Genomic DNA, 25,157 nt, shown 5'->3' with positions numbered 1-25,157 from the left:
AGCAGGGGCTGATAAGAGACGTGATCTGCCCCAATGATAGTAGTGTAACAATGTGCTATTACGACATCCCGCTTCGTGTTTCAGTATATTGCCGGCAATTGCTAGTCTATGTGGCATTCTAGGCTCTAGTTAGTCTAGATTAGCCGGTGAGCACATTTGGGCGTTGAATGATTTAATAATTTTAACTGTTTGACCCCGACCTAGACTCTACCTAGAGTCGCATTCTTTCTCTGGTCGACTCAGAAAGCGCGACACGGGCTGTCGCAGTCGTCCGCAATATTCCATATCCAATACCTCCAAACCTCCCACATAAATCGTACATCGTTATTCTTATCGCCGAGCTCGCATAGTGACCGTGGAGGCAGCCTGCTGCCACGCAGCACCCCCCGAGCCAGCAAGGCCCATTTCTCGTAGATACCTAACATTTCGCCGGATCGCTGCTTCCACCCGGCCATTTCCGATCATCTCTTCAACGTGATCTGGTGCATCACCTCCCAACGCGCCGAGGAATTGTTGCACAGGCCAAAGAGGATGTGCCTCGCGCTCCACGGCCATGCTTTCCTGAGCCAATTGAATCCACTCGTCCCAGGAGACGGGCCGCAAGACTTGTCTGATTTCGCTTTCTATTGCCGTCCAAAAGTCTTCCACCCATAAGCCATGGTTTAACTCGACAAAATGGTCAACGTCGTCGGCCGTCGCATGATGCAGTACAATGTTCGAGATGGAGGCGACATCGGAAACAGCCAGCCACGCTTTAGGGGCTTCAACCGGCCGCGTCCGGAGATGAATCGCTGTAGTAACCACCCTCCACAGGAAGTCGTCCGGGTTAGCCACGCCGCCTTCGCTGTCGCCTATGATCAGGCCGGGCTTAACAATCGAGAACCTGCTCCGCTCCTCGCCCTGCTGGGATGCGGCGGCGGTGACTAGTCTCTCCGAGATGTGTTTCGATATGTCGTATCCAGTGGCCTGCTTAGCCACGTTGCCAGAGGCCGGGCTTGCCCAATCGCCAGCATCCAAGCCGCCCGAGATGTAGACAAATCTTTTCAGGGCCTTTGAATGAATTGCCGCTTGTAGTAGCTGCAACGTAGATACTACGTTCACAGCCTTCAGCTTTTCGTAGTCTGTGCTCCAATGGACAGCCGCACCATTGTGAATGATGGCGTTGACTACGCCTTCTGAGGTAGGCACGCCGCAGAGGGACGACCACTGTAGAGCAGTAAGCCCAAGCCTGTCTGCCGAAAGGTCGCCTTCCCAAACTTCAATAGGCGATGTGAAACGTTCCTCCCACCACCCGGCCGCCACAGCCGCATCGCGTACCCGGTCGAAACAAGGGCTGTCTCTATTCGTTTTACGAACCAGCAGCACCACTCGCTCGAAGGCCCGCGATATAAGAAGATGCTGGAGGATGCGGATTCCAAGGAAACCCGTAGCCCCTGTAAGCAGGACTGTGGATTTCGACACAATTGGTGCTATGCGCAGCGGCGATCGGAGCTTGTTGGTCAGTGCTGCTAACTCGGTTTCCAAGTCCATAGGCGTGGGTCTGACAACATCTTGTCCTTTTCGCAAGTCTGACACCATTTTGGCCATGGATCCCAGTGTGTCTTGTGGCCCAAGCAGCCTAGGAACTTGTATATTCAACCGCCACTGCCTGCGTATTGCCATACTCAACGACATGACTTTGATCGAGTCACCCCCAAGTGCTGAAAAGCTGTGCCGCGGAGCAATCAGAAATCGGTCGAGGTTGAGTAGACCGGCCCAAATTTCCCTTAAATGGGCTTCTTCCTCGGTCAGCGCAGAGTCTTGCGGAGGTTGTTCGTCCAACTCCATGATGCTGGGTGGGCTGTAACTTTTGCCCAGATCTCGAAGGGCACGTCGGTCTGTCTTGCCACTCGCAGTCATGGGAAACTCGGATAGAGGTATGTAGACGGTCGGGACCATGTACGCAGGAACTAATTTGCCAAGATCTTCCCTGAAGGTTTCTGGTATGGCAGTATTTCTACTGTCCAGCCCGACGGGGCCCAAGTTCTCCGAAACAGTGTAGAACACAGCTAAAGCAGGGATCTTGGTACTCTGTGGGGTAATGACCTCTGATACAATCTGCTGAAACTCGACCGGGAGAAGCTGTCGGATATGATGCTCAACTTCTCCGAGCTCAACGCGTTGACCACGAATTTTCACTTGGGTATCCCGCCGACCGAAGTAATGAAGGGACCCATTAGGATTATACCGGACCAAATCGCCCGTCCGGTACAATCGCCCTCGGCGACCCTGGAAACCAGCTGCTCCACGCAGTAGCCATTGCGGGTTCTCAACAAACACATCGGCCGTCTTTTCCGTATTATTGAGGTACCCTTCACCAACGTTAGGTCCTTCGATCCACAGTTCGCCAGCGGTACCGACAGCTGCTAGACCATTTGCGTTGGGCTTCACGACCCATGCCACGATGCCGTATGGCTCGCCAATACTTATTTCAGCCTTTTCAAGCGGGCTCATAGTGTCAATTGTGCTAATTACAGTGCATTCTGCCGGTCCGTACACATTATAGCACATCACGTCGGGTCTGGATGCCCACCTCTCCACATCGCTCCGCTTCAGCGCCTCGCCTCCGAAGGCAATCTTCTTTAGCCCAGGCACGGCTAAAGGTTCAAGAATATTTGCGACGGTTGGCGTGATAAAAACAAAGTCGACACAGAGGCGCGCGATAGAACCGGCAACATCTGTCATTCGCTCTTCCTCCGATGGGATACAAAGACAGGCGCCGATGGTAAGGGTGTGAAGGATATTCGACCATGCAACATCAAATGCGTATGACGTGAAATCAAACACACGCGACGTAGGTTCTAGCCCTAGAGGTATCTGCTGGTGCTTTATGGCGCTGCAAAAGTTTTCATGTGTCACAACTACTCCTTTTGGCTGACCAGTGGAGCCAGAAGTAAACACGATGTAGAGCGGCGAGCTGGGTTTGACGTCAGGCAGCTGTACTCCTGCCCCGGACGGTTTCAGTTTCTCCAATGTGGACTCGCTGACTGTTATTGTGGGTGCTGTGGTAACTCGGGAAGCATCGCCGTAATGAGTAGCAGAAGTCAATAAGAGCACCGGAGAGAGCTGTCCTACGAGTCCTCGCAGGCGCTCTACCGGTAAGGTGGCGTCAAGTATTACAGCAGCTCCACCTGCTTTGAAAACGGCTAAAACTGCCACAGGAACCCAAACCGACTTCTCCAGGTAGATTGGTACGATGATTCCCGGGCCGACTCCCTCGCCGATTAAACAATGTGCAAGACGAGTTGATAAGTCATCCAGCTGGCGATAGCTTAGCTTACCATCCCAGGCGGATACGGCCGGTGCCGATGGGTTTTCGGAGACTCTTTCAGCAAAGACATGATGAACGCATCCAGATACCGTATCAGGAAGTTGCATATTCCAGTTCCAGATGGTCTCCAGATCCTGCTCTGAGGTCATGCTCAGATCCCCCATCCTTAGGTGCGATGTTACAGTCTCGGGCTGGCAGAGCTGCCGCAGTATATGCTCCAACTGCTGCAACATTCTTTGCACCTCTGATACACTGAGGACATCGGAGTCAAATTTGGCTTGTAGAATGACCCCGGAACGCTGAATATCGCAAGTAAGATTGATTGCGTATGTACTGAACGCATCAAGGTCGCCGTTAGTCTCGGTATTGGCGTTGTAATTTTTGAAAACAGTGCTCTGGAAGACTGTATCGTCGGATGTCTCTTCTGCTTGGACCACGAGTAAACTCTGAAAAAGACAGCCACGCTGTGTGTCATCATGGAAGGCAGCAATCTTCTGAAGGCCGCTTTGCTCAAATTGGATCATTTCTGTTGCTTGCTTCTGCGTCTGTCGCAGTAATTCTTGAACAGTGGAGTCATCATCCACAATGATCCGAATCGGCACCGTCGCAATTGTAGGCCCGACCAGCTTCTCGATATCTGGCACCGGCGCCTGTCTCCCAAGCACGACCGCCCCAAAAACTGTGTCCGGTGAGGCACCGTACCAGGAAAGAAGCGTTGCCCATGCGGCACGGACTACGGAAGATGGAGTGACGTTATCGCCTGACCACTCAATACCACCTATATCGTGCCTCAGGGCCTCGTTTGCCCGAGGCTGGTGGTTGCTCGGCATCGCCGGAAACTGCGGGGCATCTAGCCCTGCGAATTGTTGTTTCCAATAAGCTGCTTCATCGTCGTGATTTTGGTCAAGGACGTGCTTGATGAAAGCCTGGAAAGAAGTAAAGGCATCCCTTGCCTGTTTCTGATAAATATTCTCGAAAGCATCGTACAGCAACTGCAACGACCACCCATCGTAGGTGGCGTGGTGCTGCGTGCACGCGAAATATCTCTTATTGGACTCGGCGTCATCAATTATTCCGAAAGTAGTTAAAGGAGTCCCCGGACTCATGGACATATGATGATATTCCTCGTCCCTCTCATCAAGACGATAGCTGTCGATCGAGTAACTATGCTTCCATATAAGCGGCGTACGAACCACGGCTTGGAAGAGACCGTGACCGTCCAAGTGAACAATCCTGGTGCGCAAAATAGCAGTCTCCCTGTAGACTAGCTGCCATGCTGATCGAAATCGATCCAGATCAACGTCTGGCTGTAGCTCTAGAAGCGTGCGTTGGACGTAATCGCCAGATCGTTTTGCCGTTAGCGCTATTAGGCCCTCTTGCATCGCTGTGCAAGGTAGTAAATCTTCGATGTCGGCCACATCTCTAGAACACAGTTCGGCAGCCTGCCTTCGGAAATGATCAACATTCATACCGCCATGCAGTAACGAGAACGGCTCGATTGTACGCTCCTGCTGGCTATCTAACCGCTGGTCGGATCCCCAAGTAATCACTTGGGCTAATCTATTCAGTTGGGGGTGCTTGAGAATCTCAGTTACCGTGACGTGAACGTTGTTCTGTCGTGCTGTCGACGCAAGCCTCATGGCCGCAATGGAGTCGCCTCCCAGACGTAGAAAACTGTCGTCTGCGCTTATTTGACTTGGATCGAGTCCAAGAACGGAGCTCCACAGTAGCTGAAGCTTTTTTTCTGCCGCTGTGACGGGCTCAAGGCGTTCGCCGCAGCGATACATGCTCAACGCTGAGAAAGTTTCAGGGTCCAGGGAAGCACCGTATTCCCGAACGGCGCGTCTGTCAGTTTTACCTGTGGCTGAAATCGGAATATGCGGAATGGGAATATAAGCACCAGGTGGTATAATGACTTGTGACTGCATGGCTAGTTTTCTCTCAAGATCATCCAAAAGCGGAGAGAACTGCTCCTTGATTGCTGTCACATTTTCCTCGTCTGGAATAGTGTAGAAGATCACCAGGATAGGAGCTTTTATGCCCTGAGGCCTTACCACTTCAGCTAGAACGGAGTTTGACAGGTAGGACGGCAGCAATTGTCGAACATGCAATTCGACTTCGCTCAGGTCGACCCGCTGTCCACGAATCTTGACCTGGCTATCAATACGGCCGACAAATATCAATGACCCATCTGAATGGTAACGAACAAGATCCCCAGTGCGATAAACTCGACCGCGACGACCAGGCTCGCTGATTGCGCCGCGAGTGAGCCAATGAGGGTTATCGATAAGGCTGGCCGATGTCTTTTCGGGTTGGCCGAGATAGCCTAAGCCATTGAGCGGGCCTTCGAGGACAAGTTCTCCCACCGAACCAATAGGGACAAGTTCCTGTTTTTCCGGATGTACAATCCAAGTTGTAGAGCCACAAGCCCGACCAATAGAGCCAGCCGGAGTCTTGTGGTGTCTAACGTCAATAGCGGTTGCGGTAACCGTGCCTATACGAATTCGTGTTAGTATGTACTCGACGACAAGCTAATACCCATACAACAACACACTGCCTCACTCCCTCACAGAATAGATCTCGGGTTGAGGCCGAAAGTGAAATGGCATGTGAGCAACTTACATTCTGCTGGACCATAGGTAATGATCAAGGACTCTAGATCTTGCAGATGCTCAAACTTGTCTAATTCAACGAGCTCACCACCGACTACGACGGTCTTGAGATGTGGCGCTAGGTTCAAGTCCAACGCAGCTGCAACGGACGGCGTCAGGTCCGCGTAATTGACCTGAAATCTGGACATGAACCCAACAAAGTCGTGCTTCCGGTCATCTTCGGAGGGAATACACAGACAGCCACCTGCCATCATAGTGTTCAAAAAGTTAGCCCAAGACACGTCAAAAGCATACGATGCGAAATCGGCCACTCTAGATGTCTTTCTGAACCCCAACGCCGGCCCATGATGTCGCGAAGCGGTCGCAAAGTTGGAGTGGGTAATCATAGCACCTTTCGGAGCCCCGGTACTACCCGAGGTGAAAACGATATACAAGAGTTCAGTCGGTTTGACCAGAGGCAAAACAGTCGCTCTCTGATGGGGCATAGAATTCAATGGAAACCGTGACAATGATTCCTCATCAATTATGAGTGGTAACTTCCCAGAAATTGATGAAGCTAGGGCGGTGGTGGACGTGCCGCTTAAGATGATATCAGATCCAATTTGCTGGGCGATGTTATTGAGTCGTTCCCGGGGCTGTGTGCAGTCCATGGTAACAGAGGCACCACCGGCTTTCATAACGGCAAGTGCTGCGACCGGAACCCATTTAGACTTTTCAAAGCAGAGGGGAACGATAGCCCCGGGTTTGACCCCAACGGTCACAAGCTCAACAGCCAAAGAGGTGGAAAGGGCATCAAGTTCGCCATAAGACATCTCGCCGTCCCAAGCACATATGGCCATGGCGCTTGGGTCTTCATGTGCGCGTTGGCTGATTAGTTGGTGAACACACGCCTCTACGGGTTCAATCGGGTTGGCATTCCAGGACCATATGGTGCGAAGATCTTGGTCAGTAGTCATAGTCAGATCGCGTATGGGCGACCCGGCCGAATCCGGTTGGCAGAGCTGATGAATAGCGTGCTCCAAGTATTGAAGCAGTCTTTCAGCTTCGCCCTCGCCAATGACACTCGAATCAAAATGCATGCAGAGTCCAACATTGGTGCCATCAATTTGACAAATGATAGTAACTGCATGTGTGCTAAACGCATCAACTCCGTCTAGCTCAGCTTCAGCACTGTTATCTTCATCATCAAAAGGCCTGACAAAAACTTCAAGCGGCCGATCGAGCTGTTTGACAGGTTGGACGACCAATAGTGATTGGAAACGACAGCCGCGCTCTGTCTCCTCACTGATTCGGCGGATGTGCTGTAGCCCGGTCTGCTCATGGAGGATCATCTCCGTTGATTGATTCTGTACGCGCTCGAGCAGCTGTGTCACGGTCACCTGCTCATCTACGATTACGCGAATGGGTACTGTAGCGATTGTCGGCCCTGCTACGCGTTCAATATTCAGTACTGGGGCTTGGCGACCAAGTACAACAGCGCCAAACACAGTATCAGGCGACGAGCATTGCCTAGAAATTACAGTCGCCCAGGCTGTCCGAATGACAGTCGACGGTGTGACTTGGCCTTTACACCATTGGACATTGTTAATGACATGCTTGATTGCCTTGTCGGCTTTCGGTTGATAGATAGCGCTTGGAAGAACTGGATACTGTGGCGCTTCAAGTTTGTCAAATTGCTTCCGCCAGAAAGCTTCGCATGCCTCTTTGTCTGACTGGAGCAGGTATTGGACGAACGGCTGGAGCCCTGGCATAGGTTCCATGTCTCCCCCTCGGTACGTGTGTTCGACGGCATTTTGGAGGAGATCAAGTGACCACCCATCATAGACAGCGTGATGTTGAGTCCAAGCCAGGAAGACTTTATGTTCTGCATCATCGTACACTAAATGGAACCTCGTCAGCTCAGTGCCCAGTCCCATAGGCTCCGGTGCTCCAAGTCGATATTCTTCTATCGACTCGCTATCTGCCCACCCATTGACCCCTCGTAGCACTACCTGCACTAGACCTTGGCCTGGCAGGTCCACGATCCGGGTCCGTAGTATGGGCGCCACTACGGAGACTTTGTCCCAAGCCTCTTGGAGCCCAGTTATGTTGACTCCAGGTTGAAGCTCCACGAGTCCGTGGGAAATGTACTTATCTCCGCTCAATGCTGTCATAGCCAACAGGCCTTCCTGAAGGGGGGTGCAGGGGAAGATATCCTCAACGTCTTCGGCCTTCACTGAACAGACCGCCGCCGCAATACGACATGCCTCCACTACATCCGTGCCCGATTGGATCAGTGAAAAGGGTGGCGGTACTTCCTGGACTTCGGTGCTGTGCATCTTGAATTCCACTAACTTGGATAGGCCCTGGAGGCTGGATTGACGAAAAATGTCTGGCACTGTCAAGAGCATGCCCCTTTTACGCGCCGCAGAAACGAGACGCATGGCTTGAATGGAGTCTCCACCAAGGCCCAAGAAGCTGTCATCGACGCCAATCTGGTAGGGGTTGAGCTGAAGCACTGACGCCCAGAGCATCTGCAGCCTACGCTCAGTTTCTGTTAAAGACAATAGCTGGGTAGCTAGGGATGATTTATTAGTAAGACGCGCGTTTTTGTCGGCAGATGCGCCCATCTCACGAAGGCTGCGACGGTCTGTTTTCCCGCTTGCGGTCATGGGGAGTTTTGCCAGCGGAATGAATACAGTTGGTATCATATAGGTAGGGACTCGGTCCACTAATTTGTGCTGTAGATCTGCTACCAGTGGCGCCGCCACGTTTTCTAAATCCTGGTCTCTGACACCGCGCAAGGTGAAGAACATCGTTAGAGTCGCAGTTTGGGCATAGTCTAGTGTAATGACTTCGACGACCACTTGTTCTACCTGGTTAGGTAGTACATCGCGAACATGGTGCTCAATCTCGCCGAGCTCCACTCTCTGGCCCCGTATCTTGACCTGGTTGTCCTTTCGACCCGCGAAGAAGAGTGTACCAGCGGCATCGTACCTAACCATGTCGCCAGTCCTATATAGTCGCCCTCGCCGGCCTGGTATTCCCTTTGATGGGACGCCCCGCAAGAGCCATTCCGGATCTTCCACGAAGACCTCATTGGTCTTATCCGGCTTGGCTAGGTAACCCCCGCCGACGATTGGGCCTTCAAGCCACAACTCCCCGAGAGTCCCAATAGCCGCCAAGCAATTGGTATTAGGTCGAACAATCCAAGCTGCAGCACCGACAGCGGTGCCAATACTAGGTGGATCTAATCTTTCTGACTCGATATCAACATCTCCCGCCGTGCTGGTGACTGTACACTCCGCTGGCCCGTACGCATTGCAGATTTTGACATTGTTAGATTTCCATCGAGTGACATCAGACCTCGCCAGTACCTCTCCGGTAAATAAAACCGTTTCAATACTTGGTAGCTCCTTGGGGTCTATCATTCGCGCAACTGTTGGTGTGATGGGCAGCAGATTGGCGCGCAAGTCGATTATCGATTTCGCTATATCATCCGCGGTAGATCGACCCTCTTCCGAGGGAACGCAGACACATGCGCCGGCTGCCAGAGCATGGAGCATATTACTCCAAGTCACATCAAAGGCATATGATGTGAGATCAAAAACACGAGACCGGGGCGTGTAGCCGAGGGCCGCCTGCTGGTACTTGATTGCACTGCAAAAGTTTTTGTGCGTCACAATAGCCCCCTTAGGAGTACCCGTGCTGCCTGACGTGAAGACAACGTATAATGGAGATTCCGCATCCATGAGAGGACGTGGCTGAGAAGGCGGCCATGAGAGTTGCTGATGGGTGTCAACCGACGCCTTGCTGACAGTGAAGACCTTTCCGTTGACAAGATCGGTTGAAAGATCTTCCTTCGTTGTAGAGCATAGTATGAGACTGCATTGCAACTGTTGCACGATGTTGCGTAGGCGCTCGGTCGGCAGAGTAACATCCAGAAGAACTGACGCACCCCCGGCCTTCATTACACCCAAGACTGCCACTAACAACCACATGGACTTTTCGAAACAAAGTGGCACAATCATCCCCGGTCGGAGGCCACCCTCGTTGATGAGCAAGTTTGACAGCTTCGTGGATAACTTGTCTAGCTTTCCATATGTTAAATCGCCATCCCAGGCACACACAGCTGGTGCAGCCGGCTTTTCGCGGACTTTTTCAGCAAAGACATGATGGACGAGCATATCCACGGATTCGGGGAGCTCCGCGTTCCATTTCCATATCGTGGTCAAGTCGAGGTCGCTTGCAGCGTCAAGATCGCCCAACTTCGTCTTGGTTGCATCTTCGGTGGAAAGTTGCCGCAGAATGAGCGCGAACTGATGTGCAAGCCGTTCAACTTCTTGCTCATCCAGCAGGTTATGGTCATATCTAAAACATAGACACAGTGCACCGTCTTCAACTCGGTAGGTAAGAATGATGGCGTATGGACTGGAGGATTCCGTCCTCCTGGCCCATACGCCACTATATTGGTCGACAAGAAGCGTTTGAAATTGACAGGCTCTCCGTGCCTCTTCGCTCACACTCTCTATTTGTCGCAAGCTTATATCTGTGAATGGAAGCATCAATGAAGCTTGGTCTTGGACCCGCTCGAAGAGCCGCTCAGCCGTCGTGTGCTCATCAACCGTAATCCGCACAGGAACAACAGCAGACGTTGACCTCGTGGCATCACAGCTCCCTATCTCGGCGCCGAACGTGGTGTCAGGCGATCCACTGTGCCAAGAAAGCAGCGTTGCCCATGCTGCTCTGATTATAACAGAGCGCGTTGTATCATCTGTAGGAAGAACTATGTCTTCGCATAAATGGTCGTGAACTTTATCTGCTCGGGCATGATATCCCGGGTGAGGCAGCTGGGGAAATGGCAGCGTGTCCAAGCCGATGAACTGTTCTTTCCAGAAAGCAGTAACTAGTTCGGAGTGCACTTGCTGTGCCGCGCGGTCCAGTGACGATTTGGCATGACAAGACGGAGAGATCGAGGTCTCATTTGGTATGTCCTCCAAGTAACCCATTTCGAACACTTATTATCACGCTGTGTTGTGTACTGAACCTTCAGAACCACCCGAGTAGGCTCAATGCAGACCCTCTTATGTTGTTCGGTTTGCGACGAGCCAACGTACCAAATAGTCTCTGTGCAATTTAGATAGACGCGGACATGATGAAGCTGGCCCGAAAGGGAGTGGGGCAGGACGCAGCATAGTCACAAGAAGTCGAAACCACTAATACTCGTATAGTTCTTCTTGCACTGAAGAAATTCGTGCCTGGGTCTTCCTCGGGGGCTTCAGACTTGCCTTCTCAAATCACATGGTGGGTGCGAGACCACCCGGTCCCTGTAAGCAGAACCGGGTTCTTTCAGAGAGATATTGCTGTCGCAGCCACTCTCACCTCTTGTGGTGTCGTGTAATCGTCATCCCTGATCACTCGCTATTTCTCTTTCGTCTGGTTGCGGTGCCGATAACAGGGTTCTATGTTCCGATCTAAACTTTAGACCTCGGGCTTAAATACCAATCCATACTTGGGTTCCATCTAAACAATCTAGCCACGACCTAAATACCATCTTTGCGGAAGTGGAGTCGACTCCAGTGACCAGGATGTCTAGCATTCGAAGCAAGGTTTTACGCTTTTCCTTGCAATTTGACACCACGTCGGGGTCCGTAAGGTTTTGCTGTCTATGGTCCACCCGAGTTTTGGGGATCGTGACCAGAAATGACGCTAGTGAGCCAAGCATCATGATCCTCCTCGTTAATCCTGGCTACAAGGCTTGGCTAGATTCGGGCTGGGCGCACCAATAGCGTAGGCATCCACTAACAGTGCTAATCCACGAACCTCGCCTGTGCGTACAAACAGCTGGACCTTAGGATATCTGCTTCCTATAGGCTGAGACACATCGTGAGTCAGATTATAGCTGAATCACGTACTGGGGATTACACATGACGTTTCCTTACCCAATGAATAACGTTGCCGCCTTCTATCGGACGCTCTGTACCAGGCTACCGAGCAATGATTACACAGTTCTCACGGTATATTTTCGAAGTGCGAACCTTCGGAATATGAGAATAAATAAGAATATGGAAAGCCCACATATAATGTGAATGACACTAGGAATCGGTATTCAACGCACAAACGTATAGGCCAACATACCGGTGACTTGTGTGGGTATAGTATGTTTTCGCTGGTCCTCATGCAAATAAAGTCACGATAATAACTCTACTGCAACAACAAATGATAACGTACTTGAAGTTCACGCAGCTCACACGAATCGGTGCAGGGGCTCAATGGTATTCGTGAAAAGGCTACATCATAACGTGAAATTTGATATGGAAATGGTTCAGACGTTGTATCGTGTATTTGAATCTGTAGAGCGAAGCGAAGAACCATAGACACCGCCAACGGCAAGTTACGGAGTATCGGCTTCTGGGTCACCTTTGACTGATCGCCACTGAGTCGCCACACTGCCGATAGCCATAAGGCAGGCCAGTACGACAGCAACGTACCAGATCTGTTTGAATGACCCCGCTATGATATCCTGTGAGCCAGAGGTCAATGAGCTTCCGGGGAGGTCGATGAAGCTTAGGTTTTGGATGGCGGTCGCCGTCAAGTCAGGTAACTTATCGCGCAGATTGTCCAACAGCTTTGCCGTAAAAACCTGCTGGGCAATAGATATGAATAGGGCGCCTCCAAAGTTTTGTGCAAACAGAGTCACAGATAATCCAAGAGCGCCATCGTCTTCAGGAAGGACCGTCTGAACCGCGATTTGTGGTACTTCGAAACCCAGACCACTACCTAGCCCGATCATGCCGGAGAACACGATGAATGGCGCCAGGCTGCTCGATTTGGTCCATGTAGTAACAAGTCCCGCTCCTATTGGTAATATAACAGAAGACATAATCATAAAGGGGTTGTAGTAGCCCAGCCAAGTGGTTCCAAAGCCCTGGATCAAAAGACCAATGTTGAAACCAACCGTCACAGGTAGCATCATATATCCTGCCTTGGCCGGCGACCAGCCCAGCACAACCTGGAAATAGATGGGGATGTAGTACTCAAGTACGCCGAGAGCTCCATTGAGGCAACAGCTAAACCAAGCACCGGCCGCAACGCTCCGTTGTTTGACGATTCGAGCGGGCAGTGTTCCCTCGTTGCCTCTCCTGTATTCAACGAAGACAAATATGAAGAAGCCCACAGCAAATGTCACCAGCAACCCGATGATCGTGGCACTAGACCATTCATAATTGATACCCGCCCAAGACAGAACCATGAAAAGGCAGGTGAGTGAGCCTGTGAGAAAGATATTAGACACAATGTCCATTTTGACTAAGATCTGCTTCCAATTCAAAGTCCTCTGCTCAGCGCCTGGTGGAGGCGCATCGGTCAGAAACAAGACCAGGAACACGAGCGCCGCCCCGCCCACGGGCAGGTTGAGGTAGAAGCACCACCGCCACGTGGTATGTTGTGTCAGGACACCACCAATGATCGGCCCCGTGACCATGGCGACAGCCTCTAGGGCACTCAGCAGGCTGGTAAGTACAGGGCGGATACGCAAGGGCGCAACGACCATGATCGCGGTGAAAGTGCCGCCGAGCACACCTGCCGATCCCACACCGGAAATGGCGCGACCGACAACGAACATCACGGAGGAAGTCGCAGCCGCAGCAACAGCCGAGCCGATGAGAAATACAATGATGGCGACTGCCAACACCCGACGCACAGAGAAGATAGTGTACAGCTGACCCCATGCAAACTGGCACACGCATGCCGTGAGTCGGTAGGAGACACTGTACCATCCGACGTCGGCGATGGTATGAAACTCTTCCGTGATGGCCGGAACGGCGACGCCCACGATAGAAAAATCTAAACCACCAAGAATGATGACGAAGCTGAGGGCGGATAGTGTCAGCCAAAGCCGTGGTCCAGACTGATAGGCTGACTCAGGTGAGGCTCGACCATGCGGATCAGGAGACCTTGATGGTGACGATGGTCTGCCGCTGCTGTCATTATTGACCTCTTTGGACTCTGCGACTCCAATGTCAACAGCCTTCTCCTGTAGTGGCTCTGAAATCGGCTCGTCTGCCATATCGTGCATCTTCATGGATGGAAGGTGGAAGGATTTTTGGTTCAACGCCGCTGGCCAGGGAGCTGCAGGACTTCAGCCATGATGTGATCGATCAAGAGTCAGGGACGGATCAGCCCACTACTTGACTGACTATGAGACGTAGAAAGGGACATCTGCAGTGTCGTAAGGACCGCCAAGCCCGCTTGGCGGCGGCAGCGGGTCATCGCTCGGTTCCATTTCCAAGATGGCGGCGACAAAGAAGCAATTCTGCAAATGCTTGATCTTTGCTCCCGGGATCTTTCAGTTCAGACGTGAATCCACATAGGCACCCATTCTATGCAATCCTGCACAGTGGTAGTAACAACTTAGTGCTGACATGTTCGAAGGGCCCTGGAAAGCACAGCGGAGACGATTACAGGGATTGCTCCGCCCATTCCATCCACTGCGGGGCAAATGCGCGTTAGCTCCCCTTCTTCTTCTTTTTTCCGGGAACTCTAAGCAGACTATCCTACCTGCCTACATAACGCCCACGTGTAGGCGAGCTCTTGGCAGTAGCTCGTCCAGGGAACGGTCCTTGAAAGTAGCAGTGATGCTACTCTTGGCCACTGGTATATGCCGTGATGCGTTGAATTATCAATACGAAGGTGCCGGCTGAGGGTCATCGTCTTCTAATCAAGACGAAGACGCCGCTTCTCCAATACAATTTGCAACCTTGGATCGCCGGTAGCACATTCCCAATATCATGGTTCAGAGCCCCTTGCAGAGAAGCAGTAGTATTGTAGAGGGCCAGATACGCGAGTCTGACAACGCAGGGTCGAGAACTACTGTACTTGTCCATAGAAGGAAGGTCACAAAAGTGTAGCGGATAGTCTCAGCACGGCCCACGGTACATACGATGAAAATCTAACCACCGCCACCAATGATCAGAGGCACTTGTCCGCCAGCAATCTTCTCGCTCAACGTAGCCGTTGCAATGAGGAGTCATGGGATATGAAAAACTATCACGACTCTAGTGGTTACCGGCGGTATTACCATCATCATATGACTCAGCTTACAATATGTCATGAAGCTTGTATTTGGTCTTTACATACACCAAAATCCTTCAGACCCCACCATGCTGTGCCCCATTAAGCACGCATGACACAATGACACCCGCTGTACCGCATGCAGCACAATAGAAGCCCTTCTAGAACCACAACAAGTGCGCTGTCGCTTATCCACGAACGTGCAGAATGTACCTTGCATATTTCTTCGTACATATGTACTCCGTGGTAGTGTTACTTTTGAGTGGATGACTAAGGGCGAAGCAGTACGGCAGACGCGAAAAACGCTTCGGATTCTAATGATGCGTAACATAACGTTAAGCACCCGACCTAGCACCGTTTATATAGTACATGTGAGTAAACTTCCAGAAACAGGAACTGTTCTGCATCATTGAAAATTCCAAAATTATGCATTTATCAGCTGAACCTTTAATTTGCACGAATGCAATTGACCTGAGGCTATTACGCGCAAAACCTAACTTATAAAATTGTTATCAGAGAATCAAAGCAAATAATATCACTGGTCATATTAGATAACTAAGCGTAGTATAGCTCATGAGTTCGGACTCGGTAGGGTTGGCGGTTTATGTTCATGCACTGGGTGTGAAAACATAAGGGTGTGTGTCGTCTGGTTTAAAACAAGGCACAGTTTAGTTGCTTAGCACGGGTCATTAATCTTTTGCGGGGAGAGGTGAGTTAAAACATGCTTTTGATTGTTTGAACTTCATCTTACGAAGTGGCGGAATGTATATCTCTATATATGTGTACATGCGTATTAATCGATGCGCAATACCCAGCAGCTCGTATTCCGACAATATCTTTTCCTTGAATATGCACAGCCGACAGAATTTCATGGTAAGATATTTTGGGGGTAAATCTTGAGTCTCACGTCGGTAGATTGCAATGTTCCTTAGCCCTTTACCATTCCTCGTACATCTGTCCTGGCTCAGAACCACCCATTGGGACATCTAATTCCGCAACGCGGGTGTATTGTGATACTTGGTCTTCGTGATATGACAACGGCCGTGGCGTACCGTTCATTGCACTGTGAGCACTTTTTGGCCCTTGGTATTCATGCTCCATGTCTTATCCCTTTCTCCAGAAATACAATCCAGCGCGGACCCGGCAAGTCCAATCGCGCCAAAGCCAATACCGACGCCCAGTCCAGCTACAGCAGTCGTAGAAAGGTCAGATACTATTCAGGTAGAAGGTGTCAAGGATAGGGACGCTGCGTAGTAATCGATCAATTAAATTTCCATTTGACACGCCTTTGTAACAGTGGTTAATACGTGCTGGTGCTTATTGATGTGAATGTTATGCTGTAGGTTTTATTGTCGTTGTGATAGAAGCAATTGTCGCTAGGATAGGAGTAAGTACTGATGTTCTGGAAGCTCTGGAAGAGGTGCCAAAAACCGATGATGAAAATAGTAAGTATAATAATAAATATAGTTCCGCTAGAGATGTGAAAGACTACACTCCAAGACTTGCCTGACCTCTGGCTATCAGAACTTCCATCCGCGTCTACAACTCGAAAGCTTTACAGCTGATTGCTGTAAATAGAATCAGTTTCGACCTCACACACATGATAAGCTGCCGATGATGTAGTAGTAAGGCTCTTCGTAGGATTTGCCAAATCACATCCCGTATCAACCAGAGGGTAGACGATGCAACAGTAGTTTCCCAGGAGATGGGTATAGAGGTTCACCCGAAAAATTAGGGGTATTACCATAGGGAAAAGTAAAGTTCCTAACATTGTGAAATATCGCAGATTCGCCTGGCACGATCTTGCTGCAAGCCGCTAGACAATACGACAATGAGGCTTGATATATCACTTACGCTTCTGCCAATTTTCGCAAAGAAGACAGAGAACGGATTTCCAATTAACTTCGAGTATAACGCGATGCAGACCTACAGAGAAGGGGCTCAAACTTTGAGGCTGGGCGGAGTGATAGCCAGAAATGTTATCTGAGGGTTACGCCACACAATCAAATAGAACACAAATGGGGCCCGCCTTAACCTATGCACCATCATCGGCTTCCCTAGTTCTCGGCTCGGCTCTTAATGCGCCATTAACCCTGTCCTTCAGACTCCCTATTCTAGGTATCGCTGCTAACATTACCACACGCGCAGCTCAGGCTTTGTAGGCAAACTCCGCAATCTTCGTCACGACACATACAGATCCGTACCTTCCCTTCACTATTCGAATATCTTTTTAATTTGTTCATCTCTACATACTTCGTTTTGCTCCGTTCTGTATTTTTGGTAATTCCTCGTGTCGGTCGTCTTCCCGTCATATCGCGATTTCATGTCTCACAAAGTGGTTTCCTTCATACGTTACAGGTCATTCTCTGCGTCACACCCGCATTCATTGCTGCGCTTTATGGCCGTTGCACTCACCTGGTCGCTATTCATTTACGTCTTTAAAGTTCGTGATGCCTATATTCCTGTCGAGCAAATCTCGTCTCCATCCACAGTTGTTGAGGCCTCCCAGCAGCCGACACTACCTATACCTACCGAGGACGCGCTACCACATGTTGTTGAGTCCGCTTCCAAACGTACTCTGTCGCCATGTCAGTCTTCGCAAGGCTTGGAAGAATCCCTCATTAATACAGGAACCAACACCAGCGAAGCTCTAGACAAACTTCCGGTACATTTCAATACCACTTTGCGCTGCCAACCACAAGATTCATACGGAATTTAGTTCGATTTATGGCCATTACGTTGGTAATGCTTTGGACAAGATCAGCCTTGAAATCATCAACGAGTACCCTGATTTCGAATACTACTGGCGCTTGCGGGAAAAGGGACGGACGGCATTCTCGGCTAACAAGATGGCAACCTAGGCAACTACCCTAAACTCAGCAAGTAAGCACAATAATCCCGGCTAAAAGCTAGATAAATAGGAATTCTTACCATTATCAAAGAAAGCTTATAGTTAGCGGCCCGATGCCAAATATTTCATCGTTTCCCAACGGCGATGGATACATAAACTAAACATTATTACTATCTCACCATGACCCGTCCATGCCTTACGTAGGCCAGTTGATGGTCATTGGTGATGTTCCGTCCGCTTATAGTGGTGCCAGTTGCTTTATTTCAAACGAAGCCATCAAAGCTGTTACTGAGCTTTCACCAGCCAGCATTGGGCAGGTGATTGTGTGCTTGGGAAAATTTTGAAGAATGGTGGGATTGATTTCTCTTACAATCATTCAATTGGCACTCGCCAGAGTTGTGCTATCTCTTTCAAGTCCATCTTTCACCAAAGACGCCACCAGTTCCCAAGACGCCAAGCGCTATACCGAGGAAGGCTCTGCACCTAGCTGTTCCAAGCCCACTCTTGACAGCGGAGTCATGGCTTCCGACTCCGCTAAGCGCTCCGTTATCGAGGACGGTAGCAAATCATTTGATGTTGCCAAGCGCTACATTGAGGAAGGCTTTACTCCTAGCTGTCCAACATGCTCTCTCGACAGTGAACTCTCGACGGTGGACTCATCACTTCGGAGTGTGCTTAGCGTTCTGCTGAGGAATTGTTAATAATTTCGGATGGTGCTTGAAACGAAAGTGGTGAAAGGGGGTTAATAGCCTCTTCACAGTCGATCAACGAGGAGTCTATAGCTATGGCTATCAGATGGCTGTACGATGTGACTTGCTCTAGTTTTATTCTATTTATTCTACAATGGCTCTTGCGGTGATATTCTTCAAGATAAATCAAGCAAGAAGACACTTCATATTCAGCCCGTTTCTCTGAAATTGTTTTGATCAATCCAAACGTGTATTCTCATCACCAAAGCCGCCACCCCTGTGATGCCGATTAAGAAGTCTTAGTGAACGCCTCCAGCCCCAGGTAAGGAAATAGAGTGAACGTATCTAAGCAATAGCTTTGCATTTGTACCGTATAAGGGCCATTATCTCTTTGCGAAGTTCCGCACCTATGTTTATATCATAACTTATACTTACTCCACTGAATAATTCCAACAGCCAAGCAACGTCTCTTTCTTATACCATGTTAAAGAAAATTGGAATAGTATACAGCTAACTAGAAATACGGTACAATATTCTATTAAAGCGTATAAAGTTTTATTTAGGAATAATTCTGATAGGGATAGTCATTAGATGAAAATCACGGTAATCTTGAAGTAAATACAAACTGAATTATTCTATTGCAAGAATATTTATATCATCACGAAGGGGCGCTCTAGATTTTAATCACTATGTGTCGCCTATGTAATTGACTCACCGCATCAGACAGATAAATACACATTTGGGAGTTGCATAATGACACACAAAACTTTGGATATGCAACAAATGACAGATCTTTCTGGGCAGGGCAGAAAATCTATGATCGACATCAGAGATCCAGGCCGAATATTGACAGGATGCATGTCTCGATCTCGCTGAGAAGTATTACATAGACTACTTACTTGTCCATTTATTTGATATCTCTTTTCGAGAGCTGAAGCGATAGAAGATCACTGTTGTTGTTGTTGTTGTTGTTGTAGTTGTAGTAAAGGACGTTTTAAGTCAAGATATTGCGCATATCATGACCTTTGCGCCGGCAGCTTCTACTTCGGCATCAGCTGAGGACTAGCAGGCATTTTAAGGATACATTGCCGAGGCTAGAATCACTATGGTACAGCTGTACCTTCGAATATCAGAGCTGGAAAATTTGCAGGCTCGTTTCAGTGTTCTTTCATAAGATACGCTCCCGTCTATAGTATCGAGCCTAATCGGATATAGTGGTAGTAATGAGGTCTTTGCTATAAGGAATGACCCTTAAATACTGCTGCCTTTTGATCTCAAATCAGTGCACTAAAGAACCTGAATTTACCTTCTGGCCTTACTTCCAAGACCGGGCCGCCACCAGCGCGGGACTCTGACTGCCCGAGTCAGCTAGGAAACGCCCTCTATACATAGATCCATTCATTCCTTCGCTGATCCTCTGTGAGTCATCTGGATCATCAATAACCCCACTGATCCGTCAGTATAGGCTCTGTCGGAGCTTCACTGATCCTACTGATCCAATAGCCACGTCTTGCCGTCTATCACGTCAGCAATATCTGCTTTGTCTGTTCCACTATCGGATGCGCATTGGCACCTACCTTGGAAGAATTTATCGTGCTTCGCTTCTTTGCAGGCACATTGGGGTCTTGTATCTTGACGGTTGGTGGGGCAGTATTACCTATATGGTTCAGCAGGAACAAAGGGCTGCTGCAATGGCCAGCTGCAATATTGGGCCTCTCATAGGTCCTATCTTGGGCCCCGTGATCGGAGGCGTTATACTGACAAGAAAGGGATCGCGATGGGGTTTCTGGATCGCGGCAATTATCAGTGGATGCTTAGCTGCTCTTATGACGTTAATCATGCGCGAAACATATGCGCCTGTAATCTTGCGCCGGAAAATCGAGAGGTTGCGGAAGGAGACTGGCAATAATCGCCTCCGCTCAAAGCTAGACTCAGGTCTTTCTTGTCGGGAGTTGCTCAAGAGGTCTGGCGAGTGCCCCTTGAAGCTGTTAATATTTTCGCCGATATGTACTGTGTTCGCCTTATACATGGTCATGGTTTATGGTCACCTCTACCTACTCTTTACATATGTTTCCTTTGTGTTTCAGCAATCGTGTGGGTTTAGCACAACTACGGTTGGACTCGTCTATCTTGGTTTGGGGATTGGGTCACTCGTTGGCATAGCTGTTTACACAGTAGACAGCAACCGCTTGATGAAGTAGAACACCGACCTTGGAGAAGTTAAGCCTGGGGTCCGTCTCCGGCTGCTATCAGCTGGCGCCATAATACTTCCAAATATATTTTTTTTGTTATAGATGGACCAATTATGTAGTGCACTGGATCGCCCCGGCAATTGGTCTGGCTATCATCGGTTGTGGTTAGTATCTACCCCATTGGTCATGCTAACTTGCTCTCGCTAATCATGCCCACGGGTTATCTTATATGCTTCATGGCCATCAGTATTTATCTTATTGATGCATACTCCACGCACGCTGCATCTGCCCTTGCAGCGAACCCCGTGATGCGATCGATTGCTGGAGCAATCCTACCCTTGTGCTGGCTCAAAATCTATGCAGTGCTTGGCTTAGGTCGGGGCAATTCACTACTCGCGTTCATCGCAGTCGCGCTCATTCCTGTTCCCTTCGTCATTTTGCGGTATGGCGAGAAACTCCGCCTAGAGACTCCGCCTAAAAACGAGTATGGAGGAACTATAAGAAAGGTTACTGATAGGGCATTATATCCTGATGGGGATATCAGTCTTTTAGTGTAGCTCTTGATTATAGGCCATGATTGTCGGTTTTCTTTCAATAGCCTAGAAACCCGAATTCGATTCATCCATGTAATAATTTACCATGTTCTCCTATTTTCTGCAGTACCAGGTACTACTCGGCTACTGAGGCTCTTTTTCTCGAACTAGAGGGTGGAGACAACTATGACTCTCGACGTCCTGCTAATGAGGTATTGAATGGACCATGGCCTTGAACTGTTGAGAGCTGATAAAGCTTTCTCAAATTCTCCTGATACTTAGCTGGTGGATCCGAATAAGGGTTCAACATGAACACTGGTACTAAAGCATCTCAGAATGACGAGATCAGTAACCTAACCTAGTTGATTGGTCTAATTAGTGCAAGGGGGTACCGGTACGCGCTAAGATTAATTGCAACCAAGCGAAGGTTAGCGCGTTCATTATCGGGGTAAAGCGTTCTTGCCGAAACAACACAAATCCGATCGGTACCGAACCCTCCGCTTCTCTCAAGATTTTCAGGTGGGCGCTATGGAAAAGCGCGGGAGGCGCTATAGCATAGGAAGTCTCGGGACGGCTGCACTCGATGTAAGGCACAGCATATTAAGTTTCGTCTACAGGGTCAAACCTGCTCGACTAATCCACTAGGTTATGTTGCAGCTGTCTGTCTTGATGTGTAACAGTGCGATGAGCTTCGGCCTTGCAGTAATTGCGTACGGCATCAGACTCCTTGCAGCCCGACCACCCCTGGAATCTTACCCAGTACCTCTCAAACAAGTCCTCAGCATTTTGTTGCTTTATCAGCATCAGTAGAAAGGCGCTCTGGGTCTCCACAAAGTCCTCGTTCAAGCCTCCCAGGTACGCAATTGTAGGACACAAATATGTTACGTCCATCATAGGAATTATCACCCAGTCATCTTTGAGTTATCTCGATCAACGATTCATCATTTTATCAGGCCATCGTGGATGCGAATCATGTTCAAACAGTAGTACCGTGCATGTATACAACTAACTCTTCTCTGCAGAATGGATGCAAAGCTTACGTTTATGGCAGCATTACTGCGCGAACACCTGCTACACCTTAACCCGGACAGGCCGAACCGAAGAGCTTTGGAAAAATGTTGTACCCGTGACTGCATGTTCATATGTTTGATTCCATCCTTCATGTCGCAGATAAGTGGCACTAATAGAAGCAAGGTTTTTTTATGCACGGCTTACTAGCTATCTCCGCACTACACTATGCTCATACCCATCCACAGAGAGCTGTACACACTCATCTCGGCGAAATACCAAAATCAAGCGATCCAACTACTTTTCCACGCGGCTTGACTACATCAATGACAACAGCTGTGATGCATGATTCTTTCTTGCAACAATTATTCTTATACCGAGTTTATGCTCGATAGCTCAATGGGACAGTATCGAGTTGACTACAACTCCATCTGATGTTGCACAATCATTTTTCTTGCTTCAAGGGATCAAAGGCATCCTTGACTTCAAAGCACTTGAGACATGGCCGGCAGAGAAAAATGAACTTGCTTCACTGTTACAACATGCCACGTATCCACCACAAGAGCATGACGGTGCATTTCAACTTCGGTTGAGTGAGATAACGTGCCTTTTGGATGTACTTCCACAATCCTTTGATCCGATCAGCCCTCGATCCGTGTGTCTACTAGCACTGGACTCACTCAAGACAATTCATCATGCTTGCAAACATACGACATCAGACACGGGCTTCGTCTGGACTTGGCCATTCACCTTTCCGGCTCTATTTATCGAGACGATTAGCGAGAAACGACACGTCCCACTTATTATCCTTGCGCATTTTGCTGCTCTTTACCAACCGCACAAGCATGCTACATGGGTCAGTGAGGGATGGGGATAGAGTGTGCTGAAGATGGTAGAGAGCGCTCTGGATCCAGGTTGGCAGTCATGGATCTATTGGCCAAAACTGAGTTTGGGAAACGAGATTGATGTTGACGATATGGACGAATGAGAATATAAGCTTTGGTGATGTGGAGAGTTTGGCCCATGTAAGAGGCAGTTCTGCCCACAACTTATGCCTCGGGTGTTTCAACAAATACAAGTGAATAACGGGTCACATCAAACGCAGAAACAGCGCAAGCCGGGATCTTGAATTGGAGCATATGTTATTGTGTTTTACATCCAAGGGCTAGGCTATACTGGATTTGTTGTATACAGCCAAACCATGCATGCCTGAGCAGAAGTGGGGCTGCGTCATTGGTTGGAAATTATCATGACGGATCGGGGCGAGCGCCTCTGGTTGGCAAACTCAAGTGAAAGCTCGGGCCATCCACTTGAACGTAGACTCGCGAATGCCCACCTCTTACCGGCCGGTCTTCTATCGATATAAGGTGGGGCGGACTGTGGAAACTAATCAACGGTTGCTGTAATCGGATGATGCTACCAAAGTATAAAGACAACTTCGTTTTCTTACCTGATTCATCGCATCAACCATACCTTTCTGCGCCTCACGTCTCTCTCTTATATTCATTCTTGAGTTGTAAACAGCACTACCTTAGCGATGGATCTCTCACTTCCAATCAAGGCCCAAGAGCTATTTTCATGTGATGGTATGGTGATTGTTATCACTGGTGGTTCTAGTGGTACAGTTCAAATTTTTCTTCGCTTTGGTAATGGTGGATTGTTAATAGTTACAGGCATAGGTCTAGCCATGGCGTCTGTCGCGGCTAAGACTGGAGCCTCTAAGGTCTACATTCTTGGCCGCCGCGGCGACCGACTTGTTGCTGCTGCTGCAACGCTCAGTTCAGCAGAGAACAACGCCGTGATCCCGATAGTATGCGACGTCACTTCCCAAGAATCGATCAACGCGGCCGTATCGTTCATCGAGAAAGACTCAGGACACATAGATGTTCTTATCAATAACGCGGGGGTGGCCAATCCATTCTTCGACCCGTCAGTGGCGGAGAGCATTGATGAGCTGTCTCGTGGCTTACTTGCGGCTCACAAAGCTACACAAGATGTCATACAGACCAACACTGCCAGTATTATTGGCGTATCCTCATCATTCCTGCCCCTTCTCCACAGTGGAAATTTAAGAAGAGGCTGGCCGGGTAATAAGCTGACCGACCATTCTACTAATACGCGACAAAATCAGCGGGCCGCCAATGTCGATCAAGATGATTCCCGCACAAGCCAGATCATCACTGTATCTTCAATCTCTGGCTTTGAGCGTCACGGAATGACTGGGCTGGCGTACTCAGCCAGCAAAGCTGGGGCGACCCATTTAGGCAAAGTGTTTGCTACCATGCTGGTCCCGTGGAACATCCGCAGTAATGTCATAATACCAGGGTTGTATCCGAGCGAGATGACGGCCTTCATACCAATGGACCAGATTTTGGTCTCTAATACCCCTGCTGGTAGAGCTGGTTCATGCTCAGACATTGCTGGGGTGTTGCTTTATTTGCTCGGAAAAGCCGGAGCGTTTGTGAATGGTAGTGTCTTACTTACGGACGGGGGAAGACTCACAATCGAGGCATCTTCCTTTTGAATAATATATATACCTATCGTGGGGACGAGTTCCAGGCAGCGTTAAATACAGCTGACAAAACACTGTTTGAGTCGTGCTAAGAAGCTTCCCCCATGTCACTAGTCGTGCAGGCTCATGTCTCCGATCTTAACAGTAGCTTTATATGTTGTCCAGGATAGTTGTCTCAACACAGTTATTACCTACACCACAACCCAGGCCGTGAAATTGCAGACATGTTTGACCATCCTGAAATATACAGCAACCAGGAGGGACCGTTGGCTTTATACACGCGTAAGATGCAAGGTACAGATCGGGCCATGTACCTGATGGGCCCCGTTCTGGACAAATTCGCAAACATCAGGGCTTGTTTTCGTACCAGAGAATGTATTATGGATGTAGCTGAAAATT

General features: G+C 49.3%; 5 protein-coding genes across 5 annotated transcripts; 3 read left to right on the top strand and 2 right to left on the bottom strand.

Annotated features, from left to right (window-relative positions):
- Positions 1–67: 67 nt before the first annotated feature.
- Positions 68–11,056, bottom strand: BKA67DRAFT_127245 (uncharacterized protein). Its single transcript, XM_046094979.1, has 2 exons — positions 5,933–11,056; positions 68–5,804 (listed from the first exon to the last, which is right to left on the bottom strand). Exons 1-2 carry the CDS (start codon positions 10,908–10,910, stop codon positions 331–333), a joined length of 10,452 nt encoding a protein of 3,483 aa, XP_045951527.1. The 5' UTR covers positions 10,911–11,056; the 3' UTR covers positions 68–330.
- Positions 11,057–12,029: 973 nt separating this feature from the next.
- Positions 12,030–14,365, bottom strand: BKA67DRAFT_586734 (major facilitator superfamily domain-containing protein). The gene has a single exon (XM_046104273.1). The coding sequence runs from the start codon at positions 13,982–13,984 to the stop codon at positions 12,296–12,298; it is 1,689 nt and encodes a 562-aa protein (XP_045951526.1). The 5' UTR covers positions 13,985–14,365; the 3' UTR covers positions 12,030–12,295.
- Positions 14,366–20,174: 5,809 nt separating this feature from the next.
- Positions 20,175–21,474, top strand: BKA67DRAFT_595942 (major facilitator superfamily domain-containing protein; the record flags this gene model as incomplete). The annotated part of the gene is made up of 5 exons (XM_046105240.1): positions 20,175–20,527; positions 20,618–20,710; positions 20,808–20,873; positions 20,953–21,189; positions 21,372–21,474. The coding sequence occupies 5 exons, from the start codon at positions 20,175–20,177 to the stop codon at positions 21,472–21,474; spliced, it is 852 nt and encodes a 283-aa protein (XP_045951525.1).
- A 292-nt stretch (positions 21,475–21,766) lies between these two features.
- On the top strand, positions 21,767–23,234 carry BKA67DRAFT_595941 (uncharacterized protein; the record flags this gene model as incomplete). Its single annotated transcript, XM_046105239.1, has 5 exons — positions 21,767–21,823; positions 21,919–22,093; positions 22,261–22,374; positions 22,642–23,106; positions 23,143–23,234. 5 exons carry the CDS (start codon positions 21,767–21,769, stop codon positions 23,232–23,234), a joined length of 903 nt encoding a protein of 300 aa, XP_045951524.1.
- A 383-nt stretch (positions 23,235–23,617) lies between these two features.
- BKA67DRAFT_586719 (uncharacterized protein) lies at positions 23,618–25,035 on the top strand. Its single transcript, XM_046104272.1, has one exon. It carries the CDS (start codon positions 23,784–23,786, stop codon positions 24,768–24,770), a length of 987 nt encoding a protein of 328 aa, XP_045951523.1. The 5' UTR covers positions 23,618–23,783; the 3' UTR covers positions 24,771–25,035.
- Positions 25,036–25,157: the final 122 nt, after the last annotated feature.

Source organism: Truncatella angustata, assembly GCF_020726525.1.
Source record: "Truncatella angustata strain MPI-SDFR-AT-0073 chromosome Unknown BKA67scaffold_12, whole genome shotgun sequence".
NCBI lineage: Eukaryota > Fungi > Ascomycota > Sordariomycetes > Amphisphaeriales > Sporocadaceae > Truncatella > Truncatella angustata.
Note: the sequence above shows the minus strand (reverse complement) of the source record. Positions and strands in the feature narration are given on the sequence as shown.

What these genes read in the sequence shown, in the direction of transcription:
- BKA67DRAFT_127245 (XM_046094979.1), bottom strand. Translation starts at nt 10,910, where the DNA reads ATGGGTTACTTGGAGGACATACCAAATGAGACCTCGATCTCTCCGTCT. An exon ending in TACCTATGGTCCAGCAGAAT is followed by an intron (nt 5,805 to 5,932) that starts GTAAGTTGCTCA and finishes GAATTCGTATAG; the next exon opens with GCACGGTTACCGCAACCGCT.
- BKA67DRAFT_586734 (XM_046104273.1), bottom strand. Translation starts at nt 13,984, where the DNA reads ATGAAGATGCACGATATGGCAGACGAGCCGATTTCAGAGCCACTACAG.
- BKA67DRAFT_586719 (XM_046104272.1), top strand. Translation starts at nt 23,784, where the DNA reads ATGGATCTCTCACTTCCAATCAAGGCCCAAGAGCTATTTTCATGTGAT.